General features: G+C 54.2%; 1 protein-coding gene and 1 long non-coding RNA gene across 4 annotated transcripts in view; one reads left to right on the top strand and one right to left on the bottom strand.

Moving 5' to 3' along the window:
- The window catches only part of MGAT3 (beta-1,4-mannosyl-glycoprotein 4-beta-N-acetylglucosaminyltransferase), a 30912-nt gene extending 17519 nt beyond the window's left edge, over nucleotides 1-13393 (top strand). For 2 of the 3 annotated variants that reach the window (XM_067698143.1, XM_067698144.1), the window contains exon 2: nucleotides 8579-13393. In XM_067698143.1, the coding sequence (XP_067554244.1) occupies nucleotides 8580-10181 (1602 nt within the window). In that variant the 5' untranslated portion in view covers nucleotide 8579 and the 3' untranslated portion in view covers nucleotides 10182-13393. Of the gene's footprint in view, nucleotides 1-1257; nucleotides 7321-8578 lie in introns of those variants that run through there. The other variant, XM_067698145.1, reaches the window with a different exon arrangement.
- A 1126-nt stretch (nucleotides 13394-14519) lies between these two features.
- LOC137202501 (uncharacterized) overlaps nucleotides 14520-23864 on the bottom strand; it is a 32567-nt gene continuing 23222 nt past the window's right edge. The window contains exon 2 of the long non-coding RNA XR_010932636.1: nucleotides 14520-15091. This is a non-coding gene — a long non-coding RNA (uncharacterized lncRNA). The remainder of the gene's footprint in view (nucleotides 15092-23864) is intronic.

Here is a 23864-nt window from a genome sequence, read left to right on the forward strand (position 1 = left end):
ACTGACCACCGGCACCTGCCTGTCCTCCACGGCTCTGCTTCTACTCTTCTTCCTTCCCAGACTTTCCCCAGGTCCCGCCTCCAGCCCCCAGGCTCGGTCCCAGGATGTCTGGCCCCAGTGCCCCCGGGGCCGCATCCCTCCCGCTCCCTCCTTCAGTCACCTAGTATTTAGCAGGTACCTCATCAGCAGCTCACCACTGCCCCCTCACTTCAGCACCACGGCTGTCCTGCTGTGTGTCCTCCCTGCCTCAGCTCCTCCACAGTCTGTCTAATGCTGGGCGGTCCAATGGAGTAGCGACTAGCACACGTGGCTATTAAAACTGAAAATTAAATTAAAATTTTAATTAGTTCCTCAGTCTCCCCTGTCAATTTCAAGGGCTCAGTAGCCACACGTGGCTAGTGGATGGTGCATGGACAGCCCAGGCCTAGACGTTTCCACCACTGCAGACTGTGCTGTTGGACAGCTCTGGAAGCAAACAGATTGGTCGCCCTGAGGCACAGGCTGTTGGGGTCGCTCCACTCAGAGCCTTCAGTGGCCTGGGGCTCAGGCCAGTGTCACCTCCCCCTGCCCCCTTTAAAAGTGGAGGCTGTGTGGGTCTCAGACCCTGGAGAGCACTGGGGTTGCACAGATGAGCAGAGGAGTGCTCTACAAGTTGATTTACCCTCTGAGCCTCAGTTTCCTCATCTGTAAAATGGGGACAATGATTCCTACCTCCCAAGATGGTTGTGAGGGTCAAGTGTAAGTAAAGCCCCCAGCTGACAGCTGGCACAGGTTTAAGCACATGCTAGGTGGTGACCATCGAGTTAACATGAATAAGGCAAGGCGGAGGCAGTGTTCAAGACAGGGGTCACAACAGCTGTGAACTTCGGTTCTGGACGGTGGGAGCCACTGCAGGCTTCTGAACACAAACGCCCCACTGGCTGGTGCCTGAGGATGACTCATCTGTTTAGCCTCCAGTGCTGTCCAATAGGACATTCTGGGATGGTAGAAATGTTCTATATCTTCACCACCCATGGGCTTTTGGGGACCAGAGGCTGATGTCCTGGGTGGGCCAGTGACCGGTGGGAAGAGGGGAGGAAGCCCCAGGGAGTCGAGGGCGGGTCCCAGTCTTGGAGACTAACTTTCCCAGGCACGTGCTAGCCACTCTGTGGGAAAGTCCTCAGGCACCTGAAGGGGCTGGGGTCAGGCGGAGTGGGGAGGGGTTTGGAGGAAGGAGAGAGAGGGCCAGGGTGCACAGAAGCTTGCTGTGGAGTAGCAGGGAGGGGGTGGGCTTCAGCATGGGCATGGGACTGAGCCTTCAGCCAGGCTCCCACCCTGGAGCCGAGCCAGCAGAGAGAGTGGGGCCCAGACCCTTGTGCCCAGGGAAGTGGCCTGGGTGCCCCGTCCGGCTAGTCCAAGAACTGGCTCCCAGTATGGCTCTGCCTCGCCCCTCTCGGCCTTGGTGTCCTAATCTGTGGATGGGAAGAGCAGCAGCTGCCCCACCCCCAGCCCATGGTAAACAGGTTTTCCAGCACATTCTGGTCACCTGGGCAGAGGGAGTTCTTGGCTAGGGCTGGCCCCTTGAGCCGATTCCCTCTCTCCGGGGAGTGCCAGGGGAGCAGAATTCCTGGGGACTGAGGGTCATGATACACCAGACCCTCCCTTGGCCAAGACATCCATGCTTAGCCTGGGACAAGACTCCCAAACCTGCGGCCCCACTGGGCTCCAGGTCTACCTGTTGGCAGGTGCAGGATGCTCGGGGAGTCTCAGTTTCCAGCTGCGTCATTCCCACAAGCCCTGGCTGGCTGAGCAAGTAGCTTAGCCTTTTATTTATTTATTTATTTATTTATTTATTTATTTATGGCTGTGCTGGGTCTCCGTTGCTGCGTGCGGGCTTTTCTCTAGTTGCGGCGAGCGGGGGCTACTCTTCGTTGCGGCGCGTGGGCTTCTCATTCCGGTGGCTTCTCTTGTTGCGGAGCACGGGCTCTAGGTGCACGGGCTTCAGTAGTCGTGGCTCGTGGGCTCTAGAGCGCAGGCTCAGTAGTTGTGGCACACGGGCTTAGTTGCTCCACGGCATGTGGGATCTTCCCGGACCAGGACTCAAACCCATGTCCCCTGCGTTGGCAGGCGGATTCTCAAAAACTGCACCACCAGGGAAGCCCCAGCTTAGCTTCTTGAAGCCTCCATTTCCTCATCTGCAAAATGGAGACACACATATACCTTCCTTCAGGGTTGGCCGCATGAACGTGCCCCTGATTTCTCTCCAGCCCTTGCGTCGGCAGGGCCTGGCTCACGGCAGGTTCTTGGTAAATGTCCGCCAGCAGCCTGGATGATGTGCTGGTGTAGGCTTGTTTTTTGTGGCGCCTGCCTGATGGATATGAACCAAGGGAATGAATAAAACAAGGAGAGACGAAGGAATAAACACAGCGTCAGCTGTTTCTCCCATCTTGCCAGAACCCTGGAATCTATCATATTCTATAGCCACCTCCTCTGCGTGTCTTCTCCGTGTGGGATTATGGGACCTCACGTTGGAAAGACCTTTATTTCGTTTCAGAGTCGGCTGGTGGTTGCCGTCTTCTGATCCCTGAGACGCTGATTGCTTCTGCTTAGCTCCAAGGAAGAACCCAGAAGTGGTAGCAGAAGTTCCAGGGAGGCTGATTTAGGCCAATAGGAAGAACGATTTCTAGCAGCTCAAATGGCCTGGGATGGGCGGTACTAAGGATTGGACAAGCAGAGGCCAGATGGGCACTTGGCAGGGACACTGGCCTAGGGTGAAGGTTTGGGCAATATTCTTTTTCCAGGGTCCTTCAGACCTTGGGAGAGGAGTCTGGACCCTCCATGGGGCTCCAGATTTCCCAGTTCTGGCCTCGGTTCTGAAAGCCAGATGAGTCACTGAGAATGCCCTGCAGGGTGGTGGGGGCCAGTCAGTAGTAAGCAGCCCCCCCGTTGGCCCAGTCCTTTAGCAGAGCCGGCCAGGAGCAAGACCTGGCACACGGAGCTGGCAGAGCCCTTTGGTAACGTGGGGCAGAACTGGGATTGGGTGGAAGCCAGCCTTCAGCTCAGAGTCAAGATGCCCTTTGAAGCAGATGGGTGGTGGTGAGGGTCCATCTGAAGGTACTTTTAGGTTGGGGGTTGTAGATGGGCCAATTCCTGCCAGGAGTGGAGGCTGAGGGTGGGCTGTGCGACCTCCAGGATTCCCCCATAGACATTCCAGGAGCACCCTGAGCACGTACTAGGTGTCGGACCTGTTCCCTGCTGGCCCGTTCTCCCAGTTGGAGGAGTTGAGTGCCCTGCGGATCTCCCAGAGCTGAGGACCCAGGGATCACAGCTGTCACCAGGGTGTTGTAAGGCAGGTGGGGAAGGGGGCCAGAGGGTGGCAGACAGGGGAAGTGGCCATTAGGACAGAAGCTGCTGAACCACAGGGGAGGCTGGCAGGGGCCAGGGTGACGCTGGCCAAAGGCATCCCAGGGCCGAGCTAGGACCCTGGTCAGCGCATGTGAGCTCAGGACCACGGAGAGCTCCACAGGAGATTCCTGTCACCCGGTGACAGCTGTCAGGGTGCGTCTGTACCCGGGAGGCTGCTGCCCACCTGGCTAGCCCCAAAGTCACAGCCTGTGGCCTCCAGGGAGCACCTGTCTTCTCTCTGGCCAGGAGCACCCACCGGACTCAGCCTGAGCCCAGACCCCAAGGTAGTGACTGGGTCGTGGGGTGAGGCTCATCTGCTCCATCTCACCTCATAATCGTATCAAGCAAAGCCCAAGGAAAGAGGCCACAAGGAGAAGGGAGAAGTGGGAAGCGGGAGGGAAGGAAGAAAATCTGCCCAGCTAGAACCTTCTGGGCATGGGCACGGCTGCAAGTCAGTACAGAAAGAGGAGGCCCAGGGTGGGCTGGTCCTGCCACTATCCTGGGTCTGGGTCAGCCTCCTGCATCCATGATTATCTAGCTACCAGGAAGCACCTGGCCCATCCCCCATCCCCTTCACGCCGGAAACCCAGGCCCCTGGGGCTGGGAGCAACTCACGGAGCGTGTGTATGTGTGTGGGGGCTCTTCTAGGGAGGCTCCCAGAGAGCCTCACAGCTCTTCCTTCCTTTCCTTGGAGTCCCAGGACGCGGGTCACTCGTTTCCCAGCCCACCGCCCGTCAGGCTCAGGTTCTGTCCGGGCTTCACTTGGGCTCCCACTCTGCTCCTTGCTGCTCTTAAACAAGGCAGCACCCGCCAGGGCCCAGGCCCTGCCAGGGGCTCAGCTCCGAGCCTTTGCACCAGCTGCGCCCCCCCGCCCGAAGTCCCTCTCTACTTTTCTTCCAGGCGGGAGAATAACACTAATGGTAAGAAGAGCTGAAGCTTACTGGGCTCTTACCATGTGCTAGGTACCCTACATGGGTTATTATTCGACACCCATTTTCTAGATGAGCCAAAGGAGGAATGTTATTCACCTGCTCCAGGCCACACAGACAGGAAATGGCAGGGCTGGGACTGGAGCTGGGCAGTCTGATTCTAGAGTCTGTGCGCGCGCACGTGGCTGAGCGCGTGGAGGCGACTCTGGAGACCGCGGCCTCCGGGGCTCGTGTCCACCTGGGGAGACAGACATCCGCGGAGATGGGCTGAGCATGGCGAGCGCTGGGAAAGGGGCAGGGGTGGGGCTGTGCATTGGTCTCTCCGATTTGGTGTCTCATTTGAAGTGGGCAGGGCAGCGCTTAGAGAGAGGGCCCTGCAGAGAGAGCTGCCTCCAGCCCCAGCTCTGCCATTGCCCATCTTCATGGTGGCCTCCGCCATGGGGTGGCCTCCGCCCCAGTCAAAAGCTGGTCCATCCTGCAGGTCCTGGATCCACCGAATGCGACTCCTCGCTCACACTTCACATCCAGGTCATCGGCAATCCAGCAGAATCTAACCGCTTCCTGCAGCCCCGCCTCTTGCCCAGACAATGCAGTGTCCTCCTCGCCACTCTCCCTGCTCTGCCCTCAAGGCAACAGTCTGCCGTCGGCCAAGCAGCCCGAGTGAGGCTGTTCAGGCTGGAGGCTCCGCTCAGAATCCTCCCGTGAAAGCCGCACTTCCGGCCACGGCCCCGGGCCCCGTGTGATCTGGCCTGTCCACCTCCCTCCGCTCTGCCCTCCGTGTGTTTCCTCGCTCATGGGCGGCAGACACTCTCCTGGGCGCTGGCTGTTCTGTTGCCCGGAGCCCGCTGCCCCTGCACCCTCGTCCTCTGGCCTCGCTCTTCTCCGTGAGGCCCTCCCTGGCCACCTGATGACCACTGAACCTGCCCCCTCCTGTCCTTTACCCTGTTTCAGTTTTCTCCAGAGCACGACTCTTTGTAACATACCATATGATTTGCAGCGGTCCCTTGCCCTGCACAGGCGGGGGTTCTTGTCACCCGCGTCCCCTGTGCTCCCAGGGCCAGCACAGCGCCTGGCACCCAGTGGGCTCTCAGTAAGTAGTCGCTGAGTGAATGGAGGAGACAGGTTGGGTGACACCCCGCGGGGGGTCGTGTGGGTCAAATGCAATTGTGTCTGTTCCATCCACTGGGTTGTGTTCCCTGGTCACTGGGGGACTCTCCGTGGGACCCTTATCACCCCACTGGGGTTGATCTTGGCAGATGGAAGGGACCCAGGACAGCTTTACCACTGGATGAAATCCCATTATTGACCCCACAGAATCGAGTCTGACCCTTACTAATTGTGTGTCCCTGAACAAGCTATGCCATCTCTCTGGCCTCAGTCTCCTCGTCCGTATGATGGAGAGGACAAGGGTACCTGCTGCGTGTTGGGGGAATCCAGCGAGGACATGCGTGTAATGTGCTCAGGACAGTAGCTGGCCTGTAAGGGTCAGCAATCATCCGCTTTATCGTTACACCTGATGGTTCTGGATGAAGCTTTATAACAGAGGTAGAAATGCTGGAGCTGGGGCCAAATTTGGTCCCATGGCTTTAGCCCACAGCCAGGCCAGCTGCTCCAGGGAGGGCTATGGTCTCAGCTGTCAGGAGGGAGAGGCTGGCTCGGGAACAGAACTTATGTTCAGGTCCTGTTCAGTCACCTTCTTAAGGTTCTTTGGGGAAAGTCTCATCATCTTTCTGAGTCTCAATTTCACCTGTAAAAATGGGGCGTTCACAGTCCCCAGTCTCCCAGGGGTGGTGAGACTTACATGAGACCCCGGGTGCCAATGCTGATTTATTTATTTGTTTTCCTATTAATATGCCATTCAGTCTAAAAAATGTATCTGAAGCACTTATCAAAATACTTGAAGATAAGATAAAAAGGGATCGGGCCAAGAAGAAGAAGTTTAAAAAACACAGGCAGCTGTGTGTGAAAGTGTCCTGGGAAACTTGGTCTGTGACGCACTGACTTGCTCTGGGCCAACCACTGTGTGTCTGTGAGCCTCCTAGCGGCCCGAGCGATGAGGGAGACACACTCGGTTCCATGATTCTTGGCAGCAAGCCAGGCTGGGGCCTTATCAAACGGCCTCACCCTGAAGACCCCAGTGATTAAGAGGGGGATCCCAAGCACTGGTGAGTCTGTCCTCTGAAGCGCACAGCTGGCCAGGTGTAACTAGATCCTGAAAGCCAACCTGACCAGGGAGCCAAGGGGCAGCTGGGTCAGTGTGACCTCAGCAGGGCTGTAGGGGCCCCTTTGCTCTAAGCAGGGCGTTCACTTGCCTCCCTGAGTTTCACTGACCTTCCTAAGGCCTTTGTTCACTGCCGCCAGGGAATTTAGTCTGAGCGGCAGCCCCGGCCTTGCCCTTCACAGCTCACGGCCAGTTCAGTCCAGCAAGGGCTGGGATTGGGGTGCCCCACAGAGACACGCCCCAAGTGGGGACAAATAATCCGCCAGAAGAATCAGGGCTGCCTTGCCAGGTCCTACAAGCCCTCGGGTGGGTCACTCTGGAGGCTTCTGCAGTGTCGCCTTGTACCTAGTCCCTACCCCAGCAAGACCTCCTATCCGCCTGCCTCTGTTGGGCCTCAGCCCTTTGCCCCTCCACTCGCCCTGCTGGCCTGGCCTGCCTGGTCTCGCTTTGCCAGAGCAGGGCTGGAACCCATGGTGGGGAGAGGAACCTGGAAGACACACTTCAAAACGTTGCCAAGGAGCAGCCCTCCCTCCTGCCTCCCAGTGGAGACCTGTCCCCCCTCTGCCCCTGGGGCAGCTGACATTTAGCAGAGGTCAGGCCCTCACCCCTGATTGTCCTGCCTCCTATAGTCAGCTGTGCTGGCCCCCCGATGGCAGGCTCCAGGGCGTCAGCATTTAAACTGGAGGAGGGGGGACATCTGGGTCCTGAGAGCACAAGTACCGCCCTGGCCAGCGGGATCGGCGACTCGACTGCTTCTCACTAGCGTACTCAGGACTCCTCACCAAGGTGAGGCCGGGGAAGGCGGGCCTCCTCCACAGAATGAAAGGGTTGGTGGAGGTGGTCCTTAAAGTTTTGTCCTGGGTCCAACATTTCATGATTTTGTGCCTTATGACCATGTAGCTTAGAGAAAATTTATGTTGGAGTCTTCAGCCTCGAGCTTTGAAAGAAGCGAAAGTTTATTGAGCACCAGCTGCACAGCAGGAACTCTGTGCCCATTTCACAGATGTAGAAACTGAGGTTCAGAATGGTGAGGAGCCTTGCTTAGGTTAGGATATGGAGGGGAGGGTATGGCAGGAAGGCACCCAAATGACCCAGAGGAAGAACCAGAGACGTTAAGGGGAAGCCACAGAAAGGAACATTTTAAGGGAAGGGACAGCGTCCCCTACACAGGGATCTATGGAAGGGGACATGAAAACACCAGGTGCCAAAGGCCGGTTTCTGTCCCAGCCCCTCCCGTGACTCTGTAGGTCATCCCGACCAAGTATGATAATAATTATAAAAAACTGAGAACAGAAAAATTGCATGTAAGACTGGTGATACACCTCAAACACATGAACTGTTTATGGCTGGATATCAATCTGCTGCCTGGCAAGGGGTAATGAAGGGGAACTTTTACTTAATTTGGTTCTTTAAATATGTTAGAATTAGAAGTGTTCCCTTGAGACCTGGGAATTTTTTCAGTGCAAAAGGTTTGTAAATATAGCCACAGAAAAGATAGATAAAGAGACAGAGAGATGGACAGATAGAACAAGAAAGCACTGTGGGTGGTGCAGGGAAGGGACCCCACCTCCGCAGCCTGCGACCCACTCTCCCCCTCCCTTGGGGCCTGGAAGCCCCCTGGGGCAGGTTCTGCACTGCAGGGTTGCGCTTTTCCCAGGATGCATCTTGTTCCTGGGGCAAAGCCTAGCAATGCAGCTGGTACAGTCAGGGTGGGGCGGGCAGGTTGCCAGGGGTATGTGTGGTGACCTGGTGGGCTTGGAGGGGAGAGGTTGTGGGAGTGGAGGGGTCCTGAGCCTGGTGGGGTTTCCTTGATGCTGGGGCTTCCAGGGGTCCTTGGTGCAGTGAGTTGGACTCACAGGCTTGACTTCTAGGGGAGTCGCCTGGAGGTGACGTCCTGCAGGGTCACCAGGCGCTGGTCAGGACATGCACAAACACGATGGCGACAAAGCCCTCCCCGTTCCCTCCCTTAGGAGAAGAGCCTCAGGCTCCCCTTGCCCGGGTCTGCAGACCCCTGACCCATCTGCTGTCTCCCTGTTTCCCGCAGGATGAAGATGAGACGCTACAAGCTCTTTCTCATGTTCTGTATGGCCGGCCTGTGCCTCATCTCCTTCCTGCACTTCTTTAAGACCCTGTCCTATGTCACCTTCCCCCGAGAACTGGCCTCCCTCAGCCCTAACCTGGTGTCCAGCTTCTTCTGGAACAATGCCCCGGTCACGCCCCAGGCCAGCCCCGAGCCGGGCAGCCCCGACCTGCTGCGTACCCCGCTCTATTCCCACTCGCCCCTGCTCCAGCCGCTGTCGCCAAGCAAGGCCACGGAGGAAATCCACCGGATGGACTTCGTGCTGCCCGAGGACACCACCGAGTACTTCCTCCGCACCAAAGCCGGGGGCGTCTGCTTCAAGCCAGGTACCAAGACGCTGGAGAAGCCGCCATCAGGGCGGCCAGAGGAGAAGGCAGAGGCGGGCGAAGGCGCGTCGGCGCGGGGCCCGGGCCGGCAGCTGCTGAGCGCCCGGGAACGGCCGGGGGGGCGCGGCGCGCGGCGCAAGTGGGTGGAGTGCGTGTGCCTCCCTGGCTGGCACGGGCCGAGCTGCGGCGTGCCCACCGTGGTGCAGTACTCCAACCTTCCCACCAAGGAGCGCCTGGTGCCCCGGGAGGTGCCACGGAGGGTCATCAACGCCATCAACATCAACCATGAGTTCGACCTGCTGGACGTGCGCTTCCATGAGCTGGGCGACGTGGTGGACGCCTTCGTGGTGTGCGAGTCCAACTTCACGGCCTACGGGGAGCCGCGGCCGCTCAAGTTCCGCGAGATGCTGACCAACGGCACCTTCGAGTACATCCGGCACAAGGTGCTCTACGTCTTCCTGGACCACTTCCCGCTGGGCGGGCGGCAGGACGGCTGGATCGCCGACGACTACCTGCGCACCTTCCTGACGCAGGATGGCGTGTCGCGGCTGCGCAACCTGCGGCCCGATGACGTCTTCATCATCGACGACGCCGACGAGATCCCTGCTCGCGACGGCGTGCTCTTTCTCAAGCTCTACGACGGCTGGACGGAGCCCTTCGCCTTCCATATGCGCAAGTCACTGTACGGCTTCTTCTGGAAGCAGCCGGGCACCCTAGAGGTGGTGTCGGGCTGCACGGTGGACATGCTGCAGACGGTGTACGGGCTGGACGGCATCCGCCTGCGGCGCCGCCAGTACTACACCATGCCCAACTTCCGCCAGTACGAGAACCGCACGGGCCACATCCTGGTGCAGTGGTCGCTGGGCAGCCCCCTGCACTTCGCCGGCTGGCACTGTTCCTGGTGCTTCACGCCTGAGGGCATCTACTTCAAGCTGGTGTCCGCCCAGAACGGCGACTTCCCCCGCTGGGGTGACTACGAGGACAAGCGGGACCTCAATTACATCCGGAGCTTGATCCGCACAGGGGGCTGGTTCGACGGCACGCAGCAGGAGTACCCGCCGGCCGACCCCAGCGAACACATGTATGCCCCTAAGTACCTGCTCAAGAACTACCACCAGTTCCGCTACCTGCTGGACAACCCCTATCAGGAGCCCAAGAGCACAGCAGATGGTGGGCGGCGGAGCAAGCGTCCGGAGGGAAGGCCGCCCTCCAGGAGCAAATTGGACGTGGTTGAAGGCTAAGGCTGCATGATCTTATAGGGCCGGTGGCCAGGGTAGGGGGGTGGGCGGCTGCCGCCCTGTTACCTTCCTGTCTCCTTCCGCCGTCTGGGTGGCTCTTAAGAGAACCAGGAGTGGATAGGTGGGGGAGTCTTTCCTACTCAAGCCCTTGTGAATCCAGGGTCAGGCCCGTGAGCTCAGAAAACATCCTTCCTCATCAGGAGAGGAGAGCAGGCCCTTTCACCCCTCCAAGAGTGCTGCAGCCCGGAGGTGCCAACGGAGAGTGCACGGTGGTTACTGGGGAGCGGGGGAGGGTGGGGAAGGGAGCCTGCAGGAACTCCCTAGGGCAGCCAAGTGGGAGCTACGGTCCCCTCCGGGGAGAAGCCCACCATTCGGCCTCCTGGGGCTTTGGACCTGCAGTGGGAAAGGGGGATGCCGGGAGATCCCAGGGCTCTGTAAATAGGTGCATTTGGGCCCAGGAGGAAGAAGGGACACCAAGGTCGGAGGGGATGAGAAGTGGCAGCTGGAAGGAAGCCCGGGTGGATGCTTTGTAGTGTCCTCAGGAGTGCTGGGCCAGAGGGAGCAGGGACCTCCACCCCGCTGCCCCACAGGACACACTGCACGGATGGCCCTGTGCCCCCAGCCCCTCCGGACCTGACACAGGTGTGGGGCCTGGGGAAGCCTGGGAAGTCTTCCTTTTGGTTCCAAACCTGGCCTTGACATTCCTTCTTACTTTTGATATCGCTGTCTTGTGGGCTGCCCACCCAGTCGTTGCAAGACCAGGAGTCCAGTTCTTAGGGTGGGATGGGACTGTCAGCCAGCCTAGTAAGTCAGCCCTGGGGGAGGACCTCCTCCTCCCCCATCACCCCTTCCCACTGGAACCCACAGCCCCAGCTCTCCACCATCTCAGGTGGAGTCACCCATGTGCCCCTCCTTGGGGCTGGCTAGGGGCCAGGAAGGGGCCATGAGGTTGCCCTGGGCCCAAGAGGGACATTAAGGCCAGTTGTATGTTATCTCATTCCTTAGTTGCCTCGTGGGGGAGGGGGATGTATTGTTAGAGTAGATTCTATGCTGCTGTAATTAAGAGACCCCCAAATACAGTGGTTGAAGCAGACAGAAGCTTGTTTCTAACTTAACTCTCCAGAGGGAGGTTGTCTGGATCTGGTAGGGCAGCTCTGCTTTCCTTCATCACACTTTCCAATTCTGGGTAGAGTGGTTGCTCGAGCTCCCACCATCACATGTGCATCCGTGTCTGAGGGAACCAGAAAAAGGCATGGAAGTGCACACCCTTCCTGTTAAGAGCATGAGCCAGAGGTGGCACAGTCACTTCCGATGGCATCTCACTGGCCAGGACTTAGTCACATGGCCACAGGTAGCTGCAAGGGAAGCGGGAAAAGTAGTTTTCAGCTGGGCTGCCCTGCTCATTTATTAAAGGAAGGAGGAGGAGAGGATGGATATGGGTACAGGAGCATCTCTGGCACAAGGGGAGGAGGGGAGAGGGAGAAATGACTGTTGTAGCTGTAGATCCTGCTCGCATGTTCAGAGCTCCTGAAACCTTCCCCTGCCCCCCTCACTGCCAGCCCAGGGCTGGGGTGCAGTGAGAGCCTGCCGCTGTGGGCCGGGAGAGACGCCCCCTCCCCGAGGCCCCCTCAGATGTTTACCCAGTGATGCCAGATCGCAGAGCCTGCCATGGAACTGTACGTGTGTGTGCGTGAGTGTGTGTGTGTGTGTGTGTATTTATGGGCATGGGTGCATGCTTGCTGTATACTTGTACGTGACTGTGTTGGTGCGTCCCTGTACATATATGCTTGTGTGTGGATGTGGAAGCAGGGCCCAGGCCACCCTTCCCGAGACCTGGAGCCTGGGGCCACACCTCCTGCAACTTCCCGAAATGACTGAGGCAGAAAGCAAGCTGGGGAGACCGGAAAGCCAGGCTAAAGGGGATGTTGGGTCCATCTGTCTGTCTGTCTGTCTTTCAGTCCAAGGAATGAGAATCCTCCCGACCAGAGTGCTGTAGGGCTGAGAGCCCACCACGACCCCCTGGCCCCTTCCCTCCATCCCAGCCCCTCCAGCCACCAGCCGGGACTTTCTTGGGGTGTCTTATTGGGGGTTTCCTGATGGGTCGGGAGAGGAGGGCGTCTCCTTTGCCATAGCTCTGCCTGGGGAGGCGCCCGGCATGGGTGTGGCTCGGGGAGCTGGCCGCAGAGCAGCCTCGGGCGGGCGGGTGTGAAGCAGGTATGGGGGTCTCTGTTGCCCCCACTGTCCCTCCCACTGAGGGGGTGTCCCGAGGGAACCCTTCCCTTGGAGGTAGAGCAGCCCCCTTCTCTCTGGCCCCTCTTGCAGCTAAGGGGCTCAAGAGGTCCGGGTGTCCCTGTGGCTCTGGGTCACCCAGGCCAGGGTGACCTGGCCTCACCTCCAGCCACCTCTGCTCCCCGCCGGGCAGGCAGTCTCTGGGGGCTTCTGACTCGTGCCTGAGCCCCAGCCCAGGGCCCCCCTCCTTGACAGCTTCCTCACCCTATGCCCCTGGCACCCTCTGCTGCTGAAGGGATGCCCCTGTCCAGGCTGTCAGGGGTCCCTGGCCTCCAGTTCACCAGCTCAGGGGCAGGGGAAGGCAGAGGGGAGGAGCTCAGACCTGCCAGGCCCCACCTTCCCTCTCAGACCCAGGAGGGCCGGGCGCATTCACGGTCACCGCCAAGTGGAGGCCTGGCCACGGAGCGGAGCGCACGGCTTCCAGCGGGCTGTGGGGGCCAAGGCGTGGGGTTGAAGAGTTTCACTTATAGGCACGTCAGACACTGGGAATTTCGGGGGCAGGGGAGCCCTGGGCCACTCCCCCAGTATGAAGGGAAACCAAACTGTGAATGTGAGCGCCAGTGCACTGCTGGCCCTGGCGCCGTAGCCAGCTTGCTTTCTCTGGGAACCACCCGCCCTATGGCCTCCAGACTCAAGGAGGCCCAGCACACCTCGGATCATGTTGGTTCCCATGGGCAGGCGTGGAAGAGCTTTGGGGACAAAGGTGACAGGGTGGGGAGACAGGACTTGCCCAAGCAGCGGGCAGGGTCCTGGGAAATGTGTAATTTAAGGACACCAATAATAATAATAGTATTTTTTTTTTGTAAGGGAAAATCAATATGTACATTCTGAAATCATTTTCTCTGTAAATGGTTGGATTTCATTTCACCCTTAAAGGGATGCTTAAAGGAGAAGATAATATTAATAATAAAAACAGCTACAAAGTCTGCAGTGTGTGCTTGAGTGGCCAGTTTGGGGGTGCTCTGGGGCAGGGAGGGGTGCAAGTGGGTAGCTGTGGTCTTGCTGGGTCGGTGGGGTGTGAGCCTTCCTGAGGACTGGACAGCGGTGAGGGAGGGGCCGTTCTGAGCATCTTCATTTAGACATGCAGTTACCCCCTTCCCTTGCCCCGACCAAGGGAGCATCTGTCCCTCTCACCGGTGGAAACGGGCCTGGAAAGGGAGGCGCTAACAGTCCTTCACAGAAGGACCTGGTCTGGCTATACCCACCCTCCTGAGGTGGGTGGGGACCCCTTTGGGGATCTAGATGAAGACTTTTGTGCCTCTAGTGAGAGTGGAGCGATTCTCCTGCAATTGTGCTCTCAGCGGTCTTCCTCCCTACGCCTGTCAGGGGTCCTAAAGCCACACAGCCACTTGGTGGCAGACCAGGGCCAGATCTGAATTCCCAGGACTAGTCCTGTCACCAGCCCTCCGGGGCAGGTAAGGGCGGCAGCCTCCAGGATGGGTCATCTCCCCTATGGAGCTAATCTGGACTTGTGCTGTGATGGTGTCTGGGCTGTGGAATGTGGGGACTTCCCCGACAGCTTCCTCTAGGCCTTCTGGATCCCGGCATTGTCCTGGGGAGGGGAGCCTCTGGGTATATTCTAAGGACAGTGTCAGAGATGGTGGGAGCGGACACACTTTGAACTCTGCCTTGGTACCTCATGGGGTGGCTGTGAAGCAACTGTCTGTGGGGAGACTGAGGCTGGGGATAGGAAGAGGAGTGACAGCAGTGTTGGTGGCTGGAGCAGGGGCTAATGCCTCCTGAGCCCCTGCAAATTGCCAGGCGCTGTACACAGGTAAATCTGATGCCTGGACTCCCGGCCACACCCCCAAAGCCCAGGAAGGCGCCTACAGGTGCAGGATTGAGCGAGAGTGGAAGAGATGTAGATGTCGCATCTATCTGGAAGAGAGCGGTGGTGACCCACTTGCCACTTAAGATAAGCTTACAGCCCTTAAATCACACCTGAGGGAATTCCCTGGCAGTCCAGTGTTTAGGACTTGGCGTTCGCACTGCCGGGGCGGCGAGGCCGAAAAAGAAAAAAAGTCTGAGAGTGAATCACGACCATCATAAACATTTACAGACATTATTTATTAAATGCCTATTTTGTGCCAAACTCTGGGCTAAGAGTGTTCCCTCCCCATCATTCCCATTTTACAGATGTGGAAAGTGAGGCTGGGACATATTAAATAGGCAGTGAATGGCAGAGTCAAAGTTTGCCTAAACCCAGAAGCTGAGCTCTTAACTGCCAAAGTGCACTCCCTCTATCAGCATCCACTCGGGGAGGAGAAAGGGGAGAAGAGGTGAGGACAGGATGGCAGTGATGCCTGCGTCAATGTTCAGACATCATCTAGGCTCCTAACTGAGCCAGGCACAGTGCTGGGTCACCGGACACTGAGAGCGAGGACAGTCCCTGTTCGCAGAAGGACCACAGTCAGTGGGGAAACACAGACAGGTAAGCACGACCTCAGGACAGTGAGGTGAGGCTGGCGCAGAGTCCTCAGAGCCCAGGAACCGGCATGGTGCTCTGTCCGTGAGCATCAGGTACAGCACTCCCCCTCCGCTGGCTGTCCAGGAGGGTGTGGGGTGCTGACAGGCTCCATGACCTTGGGAGGGACGCGTATTCCCTTCCAGACTCAGTCTTCTCTCTGTAAAAATGGCCCATAGAAAGCTTTACTGCACATAGAGGGTAAAATGAAATAAAGGGAAATGCATGGCAACCAGTTAAGCGCCATCAGGATGGAAGAGACAAGAGCAAAAGTGACGACTACAGTCAACACCAGTCATTAACCACCGCCCTGCCCAGTTCGCTTTGCAAGTTGGAGCTTCAGCTGTGTGCACATAAAACCCCCAAATCCCGAAGGCCCATCATCCTGGAGCCCATTGGAAGTCCCCACCCGTGTGCCCCAAATCATGAAACATCCACAAATCTCTGGTTAAAGCTCAAAGGAGTGAAAGGCCTTGCCCAGGGCCAGTCTTCGGGCCAGCATCCTTGGCCCCTCTCCTGCTGTTCTAGTGAATTTCCAGAGACTCCGTTATTGCAGGAAACTAACTCTTTCAAATTCATATAGTCTTTTAATAGTTTTTTTTTTCTTACTCTATTGCTTATTTATTGCTGTAACACAAACCACCCTGAAATTTAGTAGATAAAACAACAATCTATCTGCTCACAGTTCTACCATTCAGGCTGGGTTCAGCCGAACGGTTCTTCTGCTCAGCAGCGGGCGGGCAGCTGCTACAGGGACGCACCCACCTGCTCAGACCTGACCTACACTGTTGGTGACAAAGGAAGGGATAACGCACAAAAGAATGAGCCTGTCAGCCAGTCAGCCGTCACATAGACAGACAGGCCTCCCCCAACCTCACAGACCCACTGAGAAGACGCTCTGAGAAGGACCCCACATCACCCATGAGGTCTACTGCCAAAAGAGCCATTGCCTGACGATGATCCCAAGGAGCATCACACAAACCCACATTAAGGAACAATCTACACAAAAAATGGCCCTTCATATATACACCCCCCTTATCGCCTGCAACCCTGTGCTGCAGTATTGGCGAGAAAAGCCCAACCCTGTATCAGTATCACAGACCATCTTTATATATATATATAAATTTATTTGTTTATTTATTTATTTTTGGCTGCACGCAGGCTTTCTCTAGTTGCGGCAAGAGGGGGCTACTCTTTGTTGTGGTACGCGGGTTTCTCATTGCGGTGGCTTCTCTTGTTGTGGAGCACAGGCTCTTGGTGCATGGGCTTCAGTAGTTGTGGCACACGGGCTCAGTAGTTGTGGCTTGTGGGCTCTAGAGCGCAGGCTCAGCAGTTCACAGACCATCTTTGAAGCACCTATCCTAGACTACTGAAAGCTTCCAGAGACAAAACGTCAACAGTGACACAGATCATTACCAGTGTGGCCTCGACATGTGGCCTGGTTGTCCCCATCATCCCAACTGGTTGAGGCCAGAGAATTTCCCAGTCAAGTCCAACCTAAAGATCAATCCAGTCTCAGCTGAACTGCTTTAGCCACTAAGCTGTGGGGTGATTTGTTACACAGCTAGTTGTGGCTCTACATAACTGATACAGTTTGTTTTCAGTTAATGACAGAAAAGCCAACCCAAACTAGAAAAGCAGAGAAGGAATTTATTGGCTTGCAGGGGGTAAAGTTCAGTAATGGCAAAGGCTTTGGATCCAGCTTGAGGCAGAGCTCAGTGTCACATTGTCATCCAGCTCTCTCTGTGGCTCAGCTCAGTTCCACATCCCAACCCGTGTTGTCCTTATTCTCAGATGGGTTTACCCCCATGCCTGCAAGATGGCTGTAGCAGCTCCAGGTCTCACACCATCTCATCTTGCGTACTCAGCACAGAAGAAGTAGAGCTCCTCCCCCTAAAAGTCCTATGCCTGGATCTCACTGACTCGGATGTGGTCATGTGATCATGCCTTGAGCACTGAGACTGGAGGGGGGTTGGAATATACTGATCGCCTTATTGAAAAGGAGGGGGGATGTTCCCCCCAAAGTGGGTGCAAAGATGTCACCATTGGTACAACCTCAACTTCCTCCATCAGGCCTTTTACCAGCCCTTGGTAAACTCCCTCTCCTGGATCATCTGGGAAATGAGGCTGTTCATAGGACAGACTTCCAGAGTGGTTGTGAAGATGCTCAGAGCTTGGGACAAAGCCTGGAGCACTGTGAGAGTGCCATAAGTGAGAGTTATCATCATCATGACTATGTTCTCCCGTTCCACTTCCTCACGTGGTGCATCTGACACACGGATCACACAGTCTGTCTCAACACCCCTTCCCTTAGCCTCTGTGACTACTTCTTCCTCCTCCCTGACATTCCTCCTTGGTTGCCTTTCTGGGCTCCTTTTACGCCATGCACCCCTTCAATAAGGGGGCTCCCCATGGCTTAGTCCTGGGCCCACTGCTCTGCTAACAGTATATGACTCTAGTCAAGGTGGCGTCAGCTCACTCTCTCCAGGGAGTCCTGTCTCCTGAGCATCTGGTCCATGGAACCCACTGTTAGATGAGTCCCCAAGGTGTCAAGGTCACCTCAAACACCAAGGAGCCACATGGAACTCAGCTTCCCCACAGGCTCTTCCTCCTGTTCTGTACTTTCCATCCCATTGATTACCCTTCATCTTCCCAAACACAACAGCTGGAAATCTGAGAGTCATTCTTGAATTCTCCCTAATAGTAGCTACCATTTATTGAGTACCTGCTGTATACCAGGGACTGTGTTATGATCTAACCATCCAGGGTCCAAATCCCAGATTCCCACTTGCTAATCACATGACCCTAGATGTGTTCATCTCAGCATTTGTAAAGTAGAGATGACTGGGCTTCCCTGGTGGCGCAGTGGTTAAGAGTCTGCCTGCCAATGCAGGGAACAAGGGTTCGAGCCCTGGTCTGGGAAGATCCCACATGCTGTGGAGCAACTAAGCCCGTGCGCCACAACTACTGAGCTTGCAACTCTAGAGCCCATGAGCCACAGCTACTGACCTGCGTGCTTAGAGACCGTGCTCCGCAACAAGAGAAGCCCACCACAATGAAGAGTAGTCCCCACTCGCCGCAACTAGAGAAAGCCGTGCACAGCAAAAGACCCAACGCAGCCAAAAATAAATAAATACATAAATTTTTTTTTTTTTAAAAGTAGAGATGACAACTCAAAGCGTGGGTTGTCGTGGGTATTAAATGATGCCTGTGAAGCAGCTGACACAGAGCTGGGCACCCAGTAGGCACTCAGGCAGTGCTACCTGCTGTGGGCATCTGCACTTGCTCTTTCCCATATCTCTTCCTCCCAGAATTTTTTTTTGAATTTTATTTAATTTATATTTTTATACAGCAGGTTCTTATTAGTCATCAATTTTATACACATCAGTGTATACATGTCAATCCCAATCGCCCAATTCATCACACCACCATCCCCAACCCCCCGCGGCTTTCCCCCTTTGGTGTCCATACGTTTGTTCTCTACATCTGTGTCTCAACTTCTGCCCTGCAAACTGGTTCACCTGTACCATTTTTCTAGGTTCCACATACATGCGTAATATACGATATTTGTTTTTCGCTTTCTGACTTACTTCACTCTGTATGACAGTCTCTAGATCCATCCACGTCTCAACAAATGACCCAATTTCGTTCTTTTTCATGGCTGAGTAATATTCCACTGTTTATATGTACCACATCTTCTTTATCCATTCGTCTGTCATTGGGCATTTAGGTTGATTCCATGACCTGGCTATTGTAAATAGTGCTGCAATGAATATTGGGGTGCATGTGTCTTTTTGAATTATGGTTTTCTCTGGGTATATGCCCAGTAGTGGGATTGCTGGATCATATGGTAATTCTATTTTTAGTTTTTTAAGGAACCTCCATACTGTTCTCCCTAGTGGCTGTATCAATTAACATTCCCACCAACAGTGCAAGAGGGTTCCCTTTTCTCCACACCCTCTCCAGCATTTGTTGTTTGTAGATTTTCTGATGATGGCCATTCTGCCTGGTGTGAGGTGATACCTCATTGTAGTTTTGATTTGCATTTCTCTAATAATTAGTGTTGTTGAGCAGCTTTTCATGTGCTTCCTGGCCATCTGTATGTCTTCTTTGGAGAAATGTCTATTTAGGTCTTCTGCCCATTTTTTGATTGGGTTGTTTGTTTCTTTAATATTGAGCTGCATGAGCTGTTTATATATTTTGGAGATTAATCCTTTGTCTATTGATTCATTTGCAAATATTTTCTCCCATTCTGAGGATTGTCTTTTCATCTTGTTTATGGTCTCCTTTGCTGTGTAAAAGCTTTTAAGTTTCATTAGGTCCCACTTGTTTATTTTTGTTTTTATTTCCATTACTCTAGGAGGTGGATCAAAAAAGATCTTGCTGTGATTTATGTCAAAGAGTGTTCTTCCTATGTTTTCCTCTAAGAGTTTTATAGTGTCCGGTCTTACATTTAGGTCTCTAATCTATTTTGAGTTTATTTTTGTGTATGGTGTTAGGAAGTGTTCTAATTTCATTCTTTTACATGTAGCTGTCCAGTTTTCCCAACACCACTTATTGAAGAGACTGTCTTTTCTCCATTGTATATCCTTGCCTCCTTTGTCATAGATTAGTTGACCATACGTGTGTGGGTTTATCTCTGGGCTTTCTATCTTGTTCCATTGATCTATGTTTCTGTTTTTGTGCCCGTACCATATTGTCTTGATTACTGTAGCTTTGTAGTATAGTCTGAAGTCGGGGAGTCTGATTCCTCCAGCTCCATTTTTTTCCCCTCAAGACTGCTTTCGCTATTCGGGGTCTTTTGTGTCTCCATACAAATTTTAAGATTTTTTTGTTCTAGTTCCGTAAAAAGTGCCATTGGTAATTTGATAGGGATGCATTGAATGTGTAGATTGCTTTGGGTGGTATAGTCATTTTCACAATATTGATTCTTCCAATCCAAGAACATGGTATGTTGGTATCATCTTTGATTTCTTTCATCAGTGTCTTACAGTTTTCTGCATACAGGTCTTTTGTCTCCCTAGGTAGGTTTATTCCTAGGTATTTTATTCTTTTTGTTGCAGTGGTAAATGGGAGTGTTTCCTTAATTTCTCTTTCAGGTTTTTCATCATTAGTGTATAGGAATGCAAGAGATTTCTGTGCATTAATTTTGTATCCTGTAACTTTACCAAATTCATTGATTAGTCCTAGTAGTTTTCTGGTGGCATCTTTAGGATTCTCTATGTATAGTATCATGTCATCTGCAAACAGTGACAGTTTTACTTCTTCTTTTCCAATTTGTATTCCTTTTATTTCTTTTTCTTCTCTGATTGCTGTGACTAGGACTTCCAAAATCATGTTGAATAATAGTGGTGAGAGTGAAGATAGTGGTGAAGATAGAATCTTCACTATCATTATTCTGAATTCTTTTTCTGGAAGGTTGCCTATCTCCACTTCATTTAGCTGTTTTTCTGGGGCTTTATCTTGTTCCTCCATCTGGTACATAGCCCTCTGCCTTTTCATCTTGTCTATCTTTCTGTGAATGTGGTTTTTGTTCCACAGGCTGCAGGACTGTAGTTCTTTTTGCTTCTGCTGTCTGCCCTCTGATGGATGAGGCTATCTAAGAGGCTTGTGCAAGTTTCCTGATCTTCCTCCCAGAATTTAACCATGCATTTTGGCAAGGTTGACACACAAGCACATGTACACACACACATGCCCACACATGCACACACCAGCTCCTGAGGTAGCCCTGCATGGCTAAGCCGATTAGTGACATCCGCTGCCAGGTCAGGGCGATTGCTTCAGGGATGGACAAGTGGACCAATTCAGGCTAGTGATATAGAAGAAATTGCCAGAAGCTCCTAGAAAAGAAGTTCTTCTCTCTTCTTCAAGAATAATAGAAAAGGAACTACCTCCCTTCCACTACCAGAAAAAATACAGGGGTGTGTGTAGAGCATATAGCTTATAGCACTGGCTGCTGTGTGGAGCCTCTGCTAAAACCCACAGCTAGGACTTCTCAGCTATGTGAGCCCATAAATTCCCTTTTGTTAAAGACACTTTGAGGGACTTCCCTGGTGGTCCAGTGGTAAAGAGTCCCCTTTCCAATGCTGGGGATGCGGGTTCGATCCCTGATCAGGGAGGTAGGATCCCACACGCCGTGGGGCAGCTGGGCCCTCGCGCCACAACTATTGAGTGCCTCAACTAGAAAGAAGCCTATGAGCTGCAATGAAGAGCCTGCGCGCCGCAACGAAAGATCCCACATGCCACAACAATGATCCTGCGTGCTGCAACTCAAACCCGATGCGTCCATAAAGAAAGTGGAATAAATAAATATTTTTAAAAAGATAAAAAATAAAGACACTTGGAGTTGGGTTTTCTGCTACTCACAGCCAAAAACATTTGAACTCATCTGATGGAACTCATCACTCCTCTGCCAGTTCGTACCCACTATTCTCTCCTCCCAGAACCTTCTGCCACCATTTTGCACCCAACTTGTTCGCTCTTTTGGGCTCCACTCCGGTGTCAGGTTCTCCACACCCGGGTTAGGTGCTGACCTTCTGGGCTCCCGTTCTGCCTGAATGTCTCCAATGATGCCCTTTCCACACGGACTTAGAATTGTCTGCTTTTGTGTTTGTCTCCCAGAAACAGTTCTGGCACAACTCAATGGCTATCAGAGGAATGAATGACTAAACAACTCAACGCCACAAAACAGTGGAGGCGCCAGGATTTGAACCCGGGACTGTCTCCAGTGCTGTCTGATACCCCCACTTCCCTGACCCCCAGCTCCTTGGTCACCTCACTCTGCCAGCCCAAGGGCTGACGTTCTGTCACAGACACCCTCCCTGCCCACCCGAGGGATCGGCTGCCCCGCAGTTATCCACCCAGCCTGGCCCAGACTTGCCACTTCTATTGAATATCACACTGGATCAGCCTCTGTGGCGTAATTAGAACCTCCAGCCTGTCCTGCCAGGCTGCCTCTCTGAAGACCCAGCCTGCCTCACACAAGCCCCCCTTTAGGGGGCTCTGCCTTCTAGAGGGTCACACAGGACAAAGCCAGGCCCTCATCCACGTGACAGTCCATCAAGGAGGCAAAAATAACAATCCTCTCCCTCCCGTGATCTGCTCTGCCCGCCGCTCCCTTGCCCTTCCAGGAACGGGACTTCTAGACGTTCTTGCATTTGGTTCCACAAACATTGGTCAAGGCCTGGGGCGTAGGTTGAGGGGTGGGAGGAACAAGACACGACATTCTTGAGATTTGTACGAGGCAGAGAGTTCCCTGATTCACCCGTTCCAGTTAATGAGACCACTTCTTGGGACAGAAGGCTCTGCGGGGGGTGCTCAATTCAATAAAACTTTCAAAGAGGCCCCTTGATCGTTAGCATTTAAAGCAATCTGACTAACGCGCTTAGGAAGCAGTTACGTTCTTGCAAATCCCGTTCAGCCCTCAGGAAGCCCCACTGCTGATGCAGTCAGGCACGTGGCCCTGCACCATGACCATCAGTCCTCTGGTCTGACGCCCGCTGGTCCTACCACCATATCTGGGCCACTACTTGCCTTTCAACTTGACCCTCCATTCAGTGACAGACTGCTGTGTGACAGGCCCTGAGGAAGATACAGAAAGGACAAGACACATTTTCTGCCTTCCAGGAGCTCAAAATCGATGGGGAGTAGACCGGGGTTTCCCGACCTCACCGCTACCAACATGGTGGGCCAGGTCGTTCTATGCTGGGGGCGCTGTCCTGTGCATTGCAGAGTTTAGCAGCATCCCTGAGCTCTACCCACTAGACGCCAGTAGAATCCACTCCCCCAAGCGTGACAACCAAACATGCCTCCAGACATTGTTAGAGGTAAGCAGGAGCACCCAACCGCTGAGCATCTGCTGTGTCCACGCCAGGCCCTTTGCATATGCGATCTCCTGTAATCTGAATAGTATCTGGGGGGGTGGGGGTTCCTCCCACTTTCCAACCTACGAGATTGGAGGTGGGGAGCCTAGGATTTAGGGACATTAAGGGTAGAATTTGCTCAATGGCACACAGCTTCCCAGCTGGGATTTAGGACCAGGGTTCCACCAGCCTTCTCGTGGTGCAGCACTGCCACCTGGTGGGAGAGCCGGGCATGTCCGTGACCCGCGGCGCTGGCTTCCCTTCTCTCCTTTCCTTCCTCTTTCTTCCTTCTCACTGGACACCACCCAGGATATGAGGTAGATTATACAAATACAGGCCACAGAATGGAAAAGCAAATGTATAAAAATCAGAACCGTGGAAAATGATAACGATAAAAGAAAACCAAACCTAGGATATAACTCAAAACGCTGAAGGCAGTGCTGGGGGAATGTCAAAGTGCTAGAGGCAGACAGAGGAAAGGGATCCTTTTCTCCCCTTTTACAGAGGAAATGAAGTTTCCAGAACTTGCAAGGGAGGTGTCAGAGCTCTGAGGAGGAACGGTGGAGGACACACCTCTGGAGCATTTGTCTTGTCTACCCAGCAGGGCTGGGCCTCACTTCTGGGTCCCCAGCACTCTGCCCAGGGCCTGGCCACGCTCACTAAATCCTTGCCGAATTCTACTGACCCGAGATGCACGTAGTAACTCACCCTTCCTTGGGTGACTGGTCTCCCAGGCCTCTAACTGGCGTTAGAATTAGTAGTAGTAGATGTTGCTATCTGCTCCACCGGCGTGTCCCCAGTCGGGCCCCAAGGACTCTATTACTGGCCTTGTCATACACCCCAGACCTTGACCTGGAAATGCAGAAATCATCCATTGTTCTTCCTTTTCCCTCTTCCAGTCTCCCCCTCCTAATCCATTCTCCACGCAGGGCTGCTGCCAGCCCATACAGGCTTTTGTGCAAAACTGGGAAGGACATCTCTTCCTCAAGACATTTTACTTCCATCTATTGGGAAATTGCCATAATGTACCGATTTCATTAGAATGAGACAAATCACTGCCTTCTGCTAAAG

This window comes from Pseudorca crassidens, chromosome 11 (assembly GCF_039906515.1).
Source record: "Pseudorca crassidens isolate mPseCra1 chromosome 11, mPseCra1.hap1, whole genome shotgun sequence".
NCBI lineage: Eukaryota > Metazoa > Chordata > Mammalia > Artiodactyla > Delphinidae > Pseudorca > Pseudorca crassidens.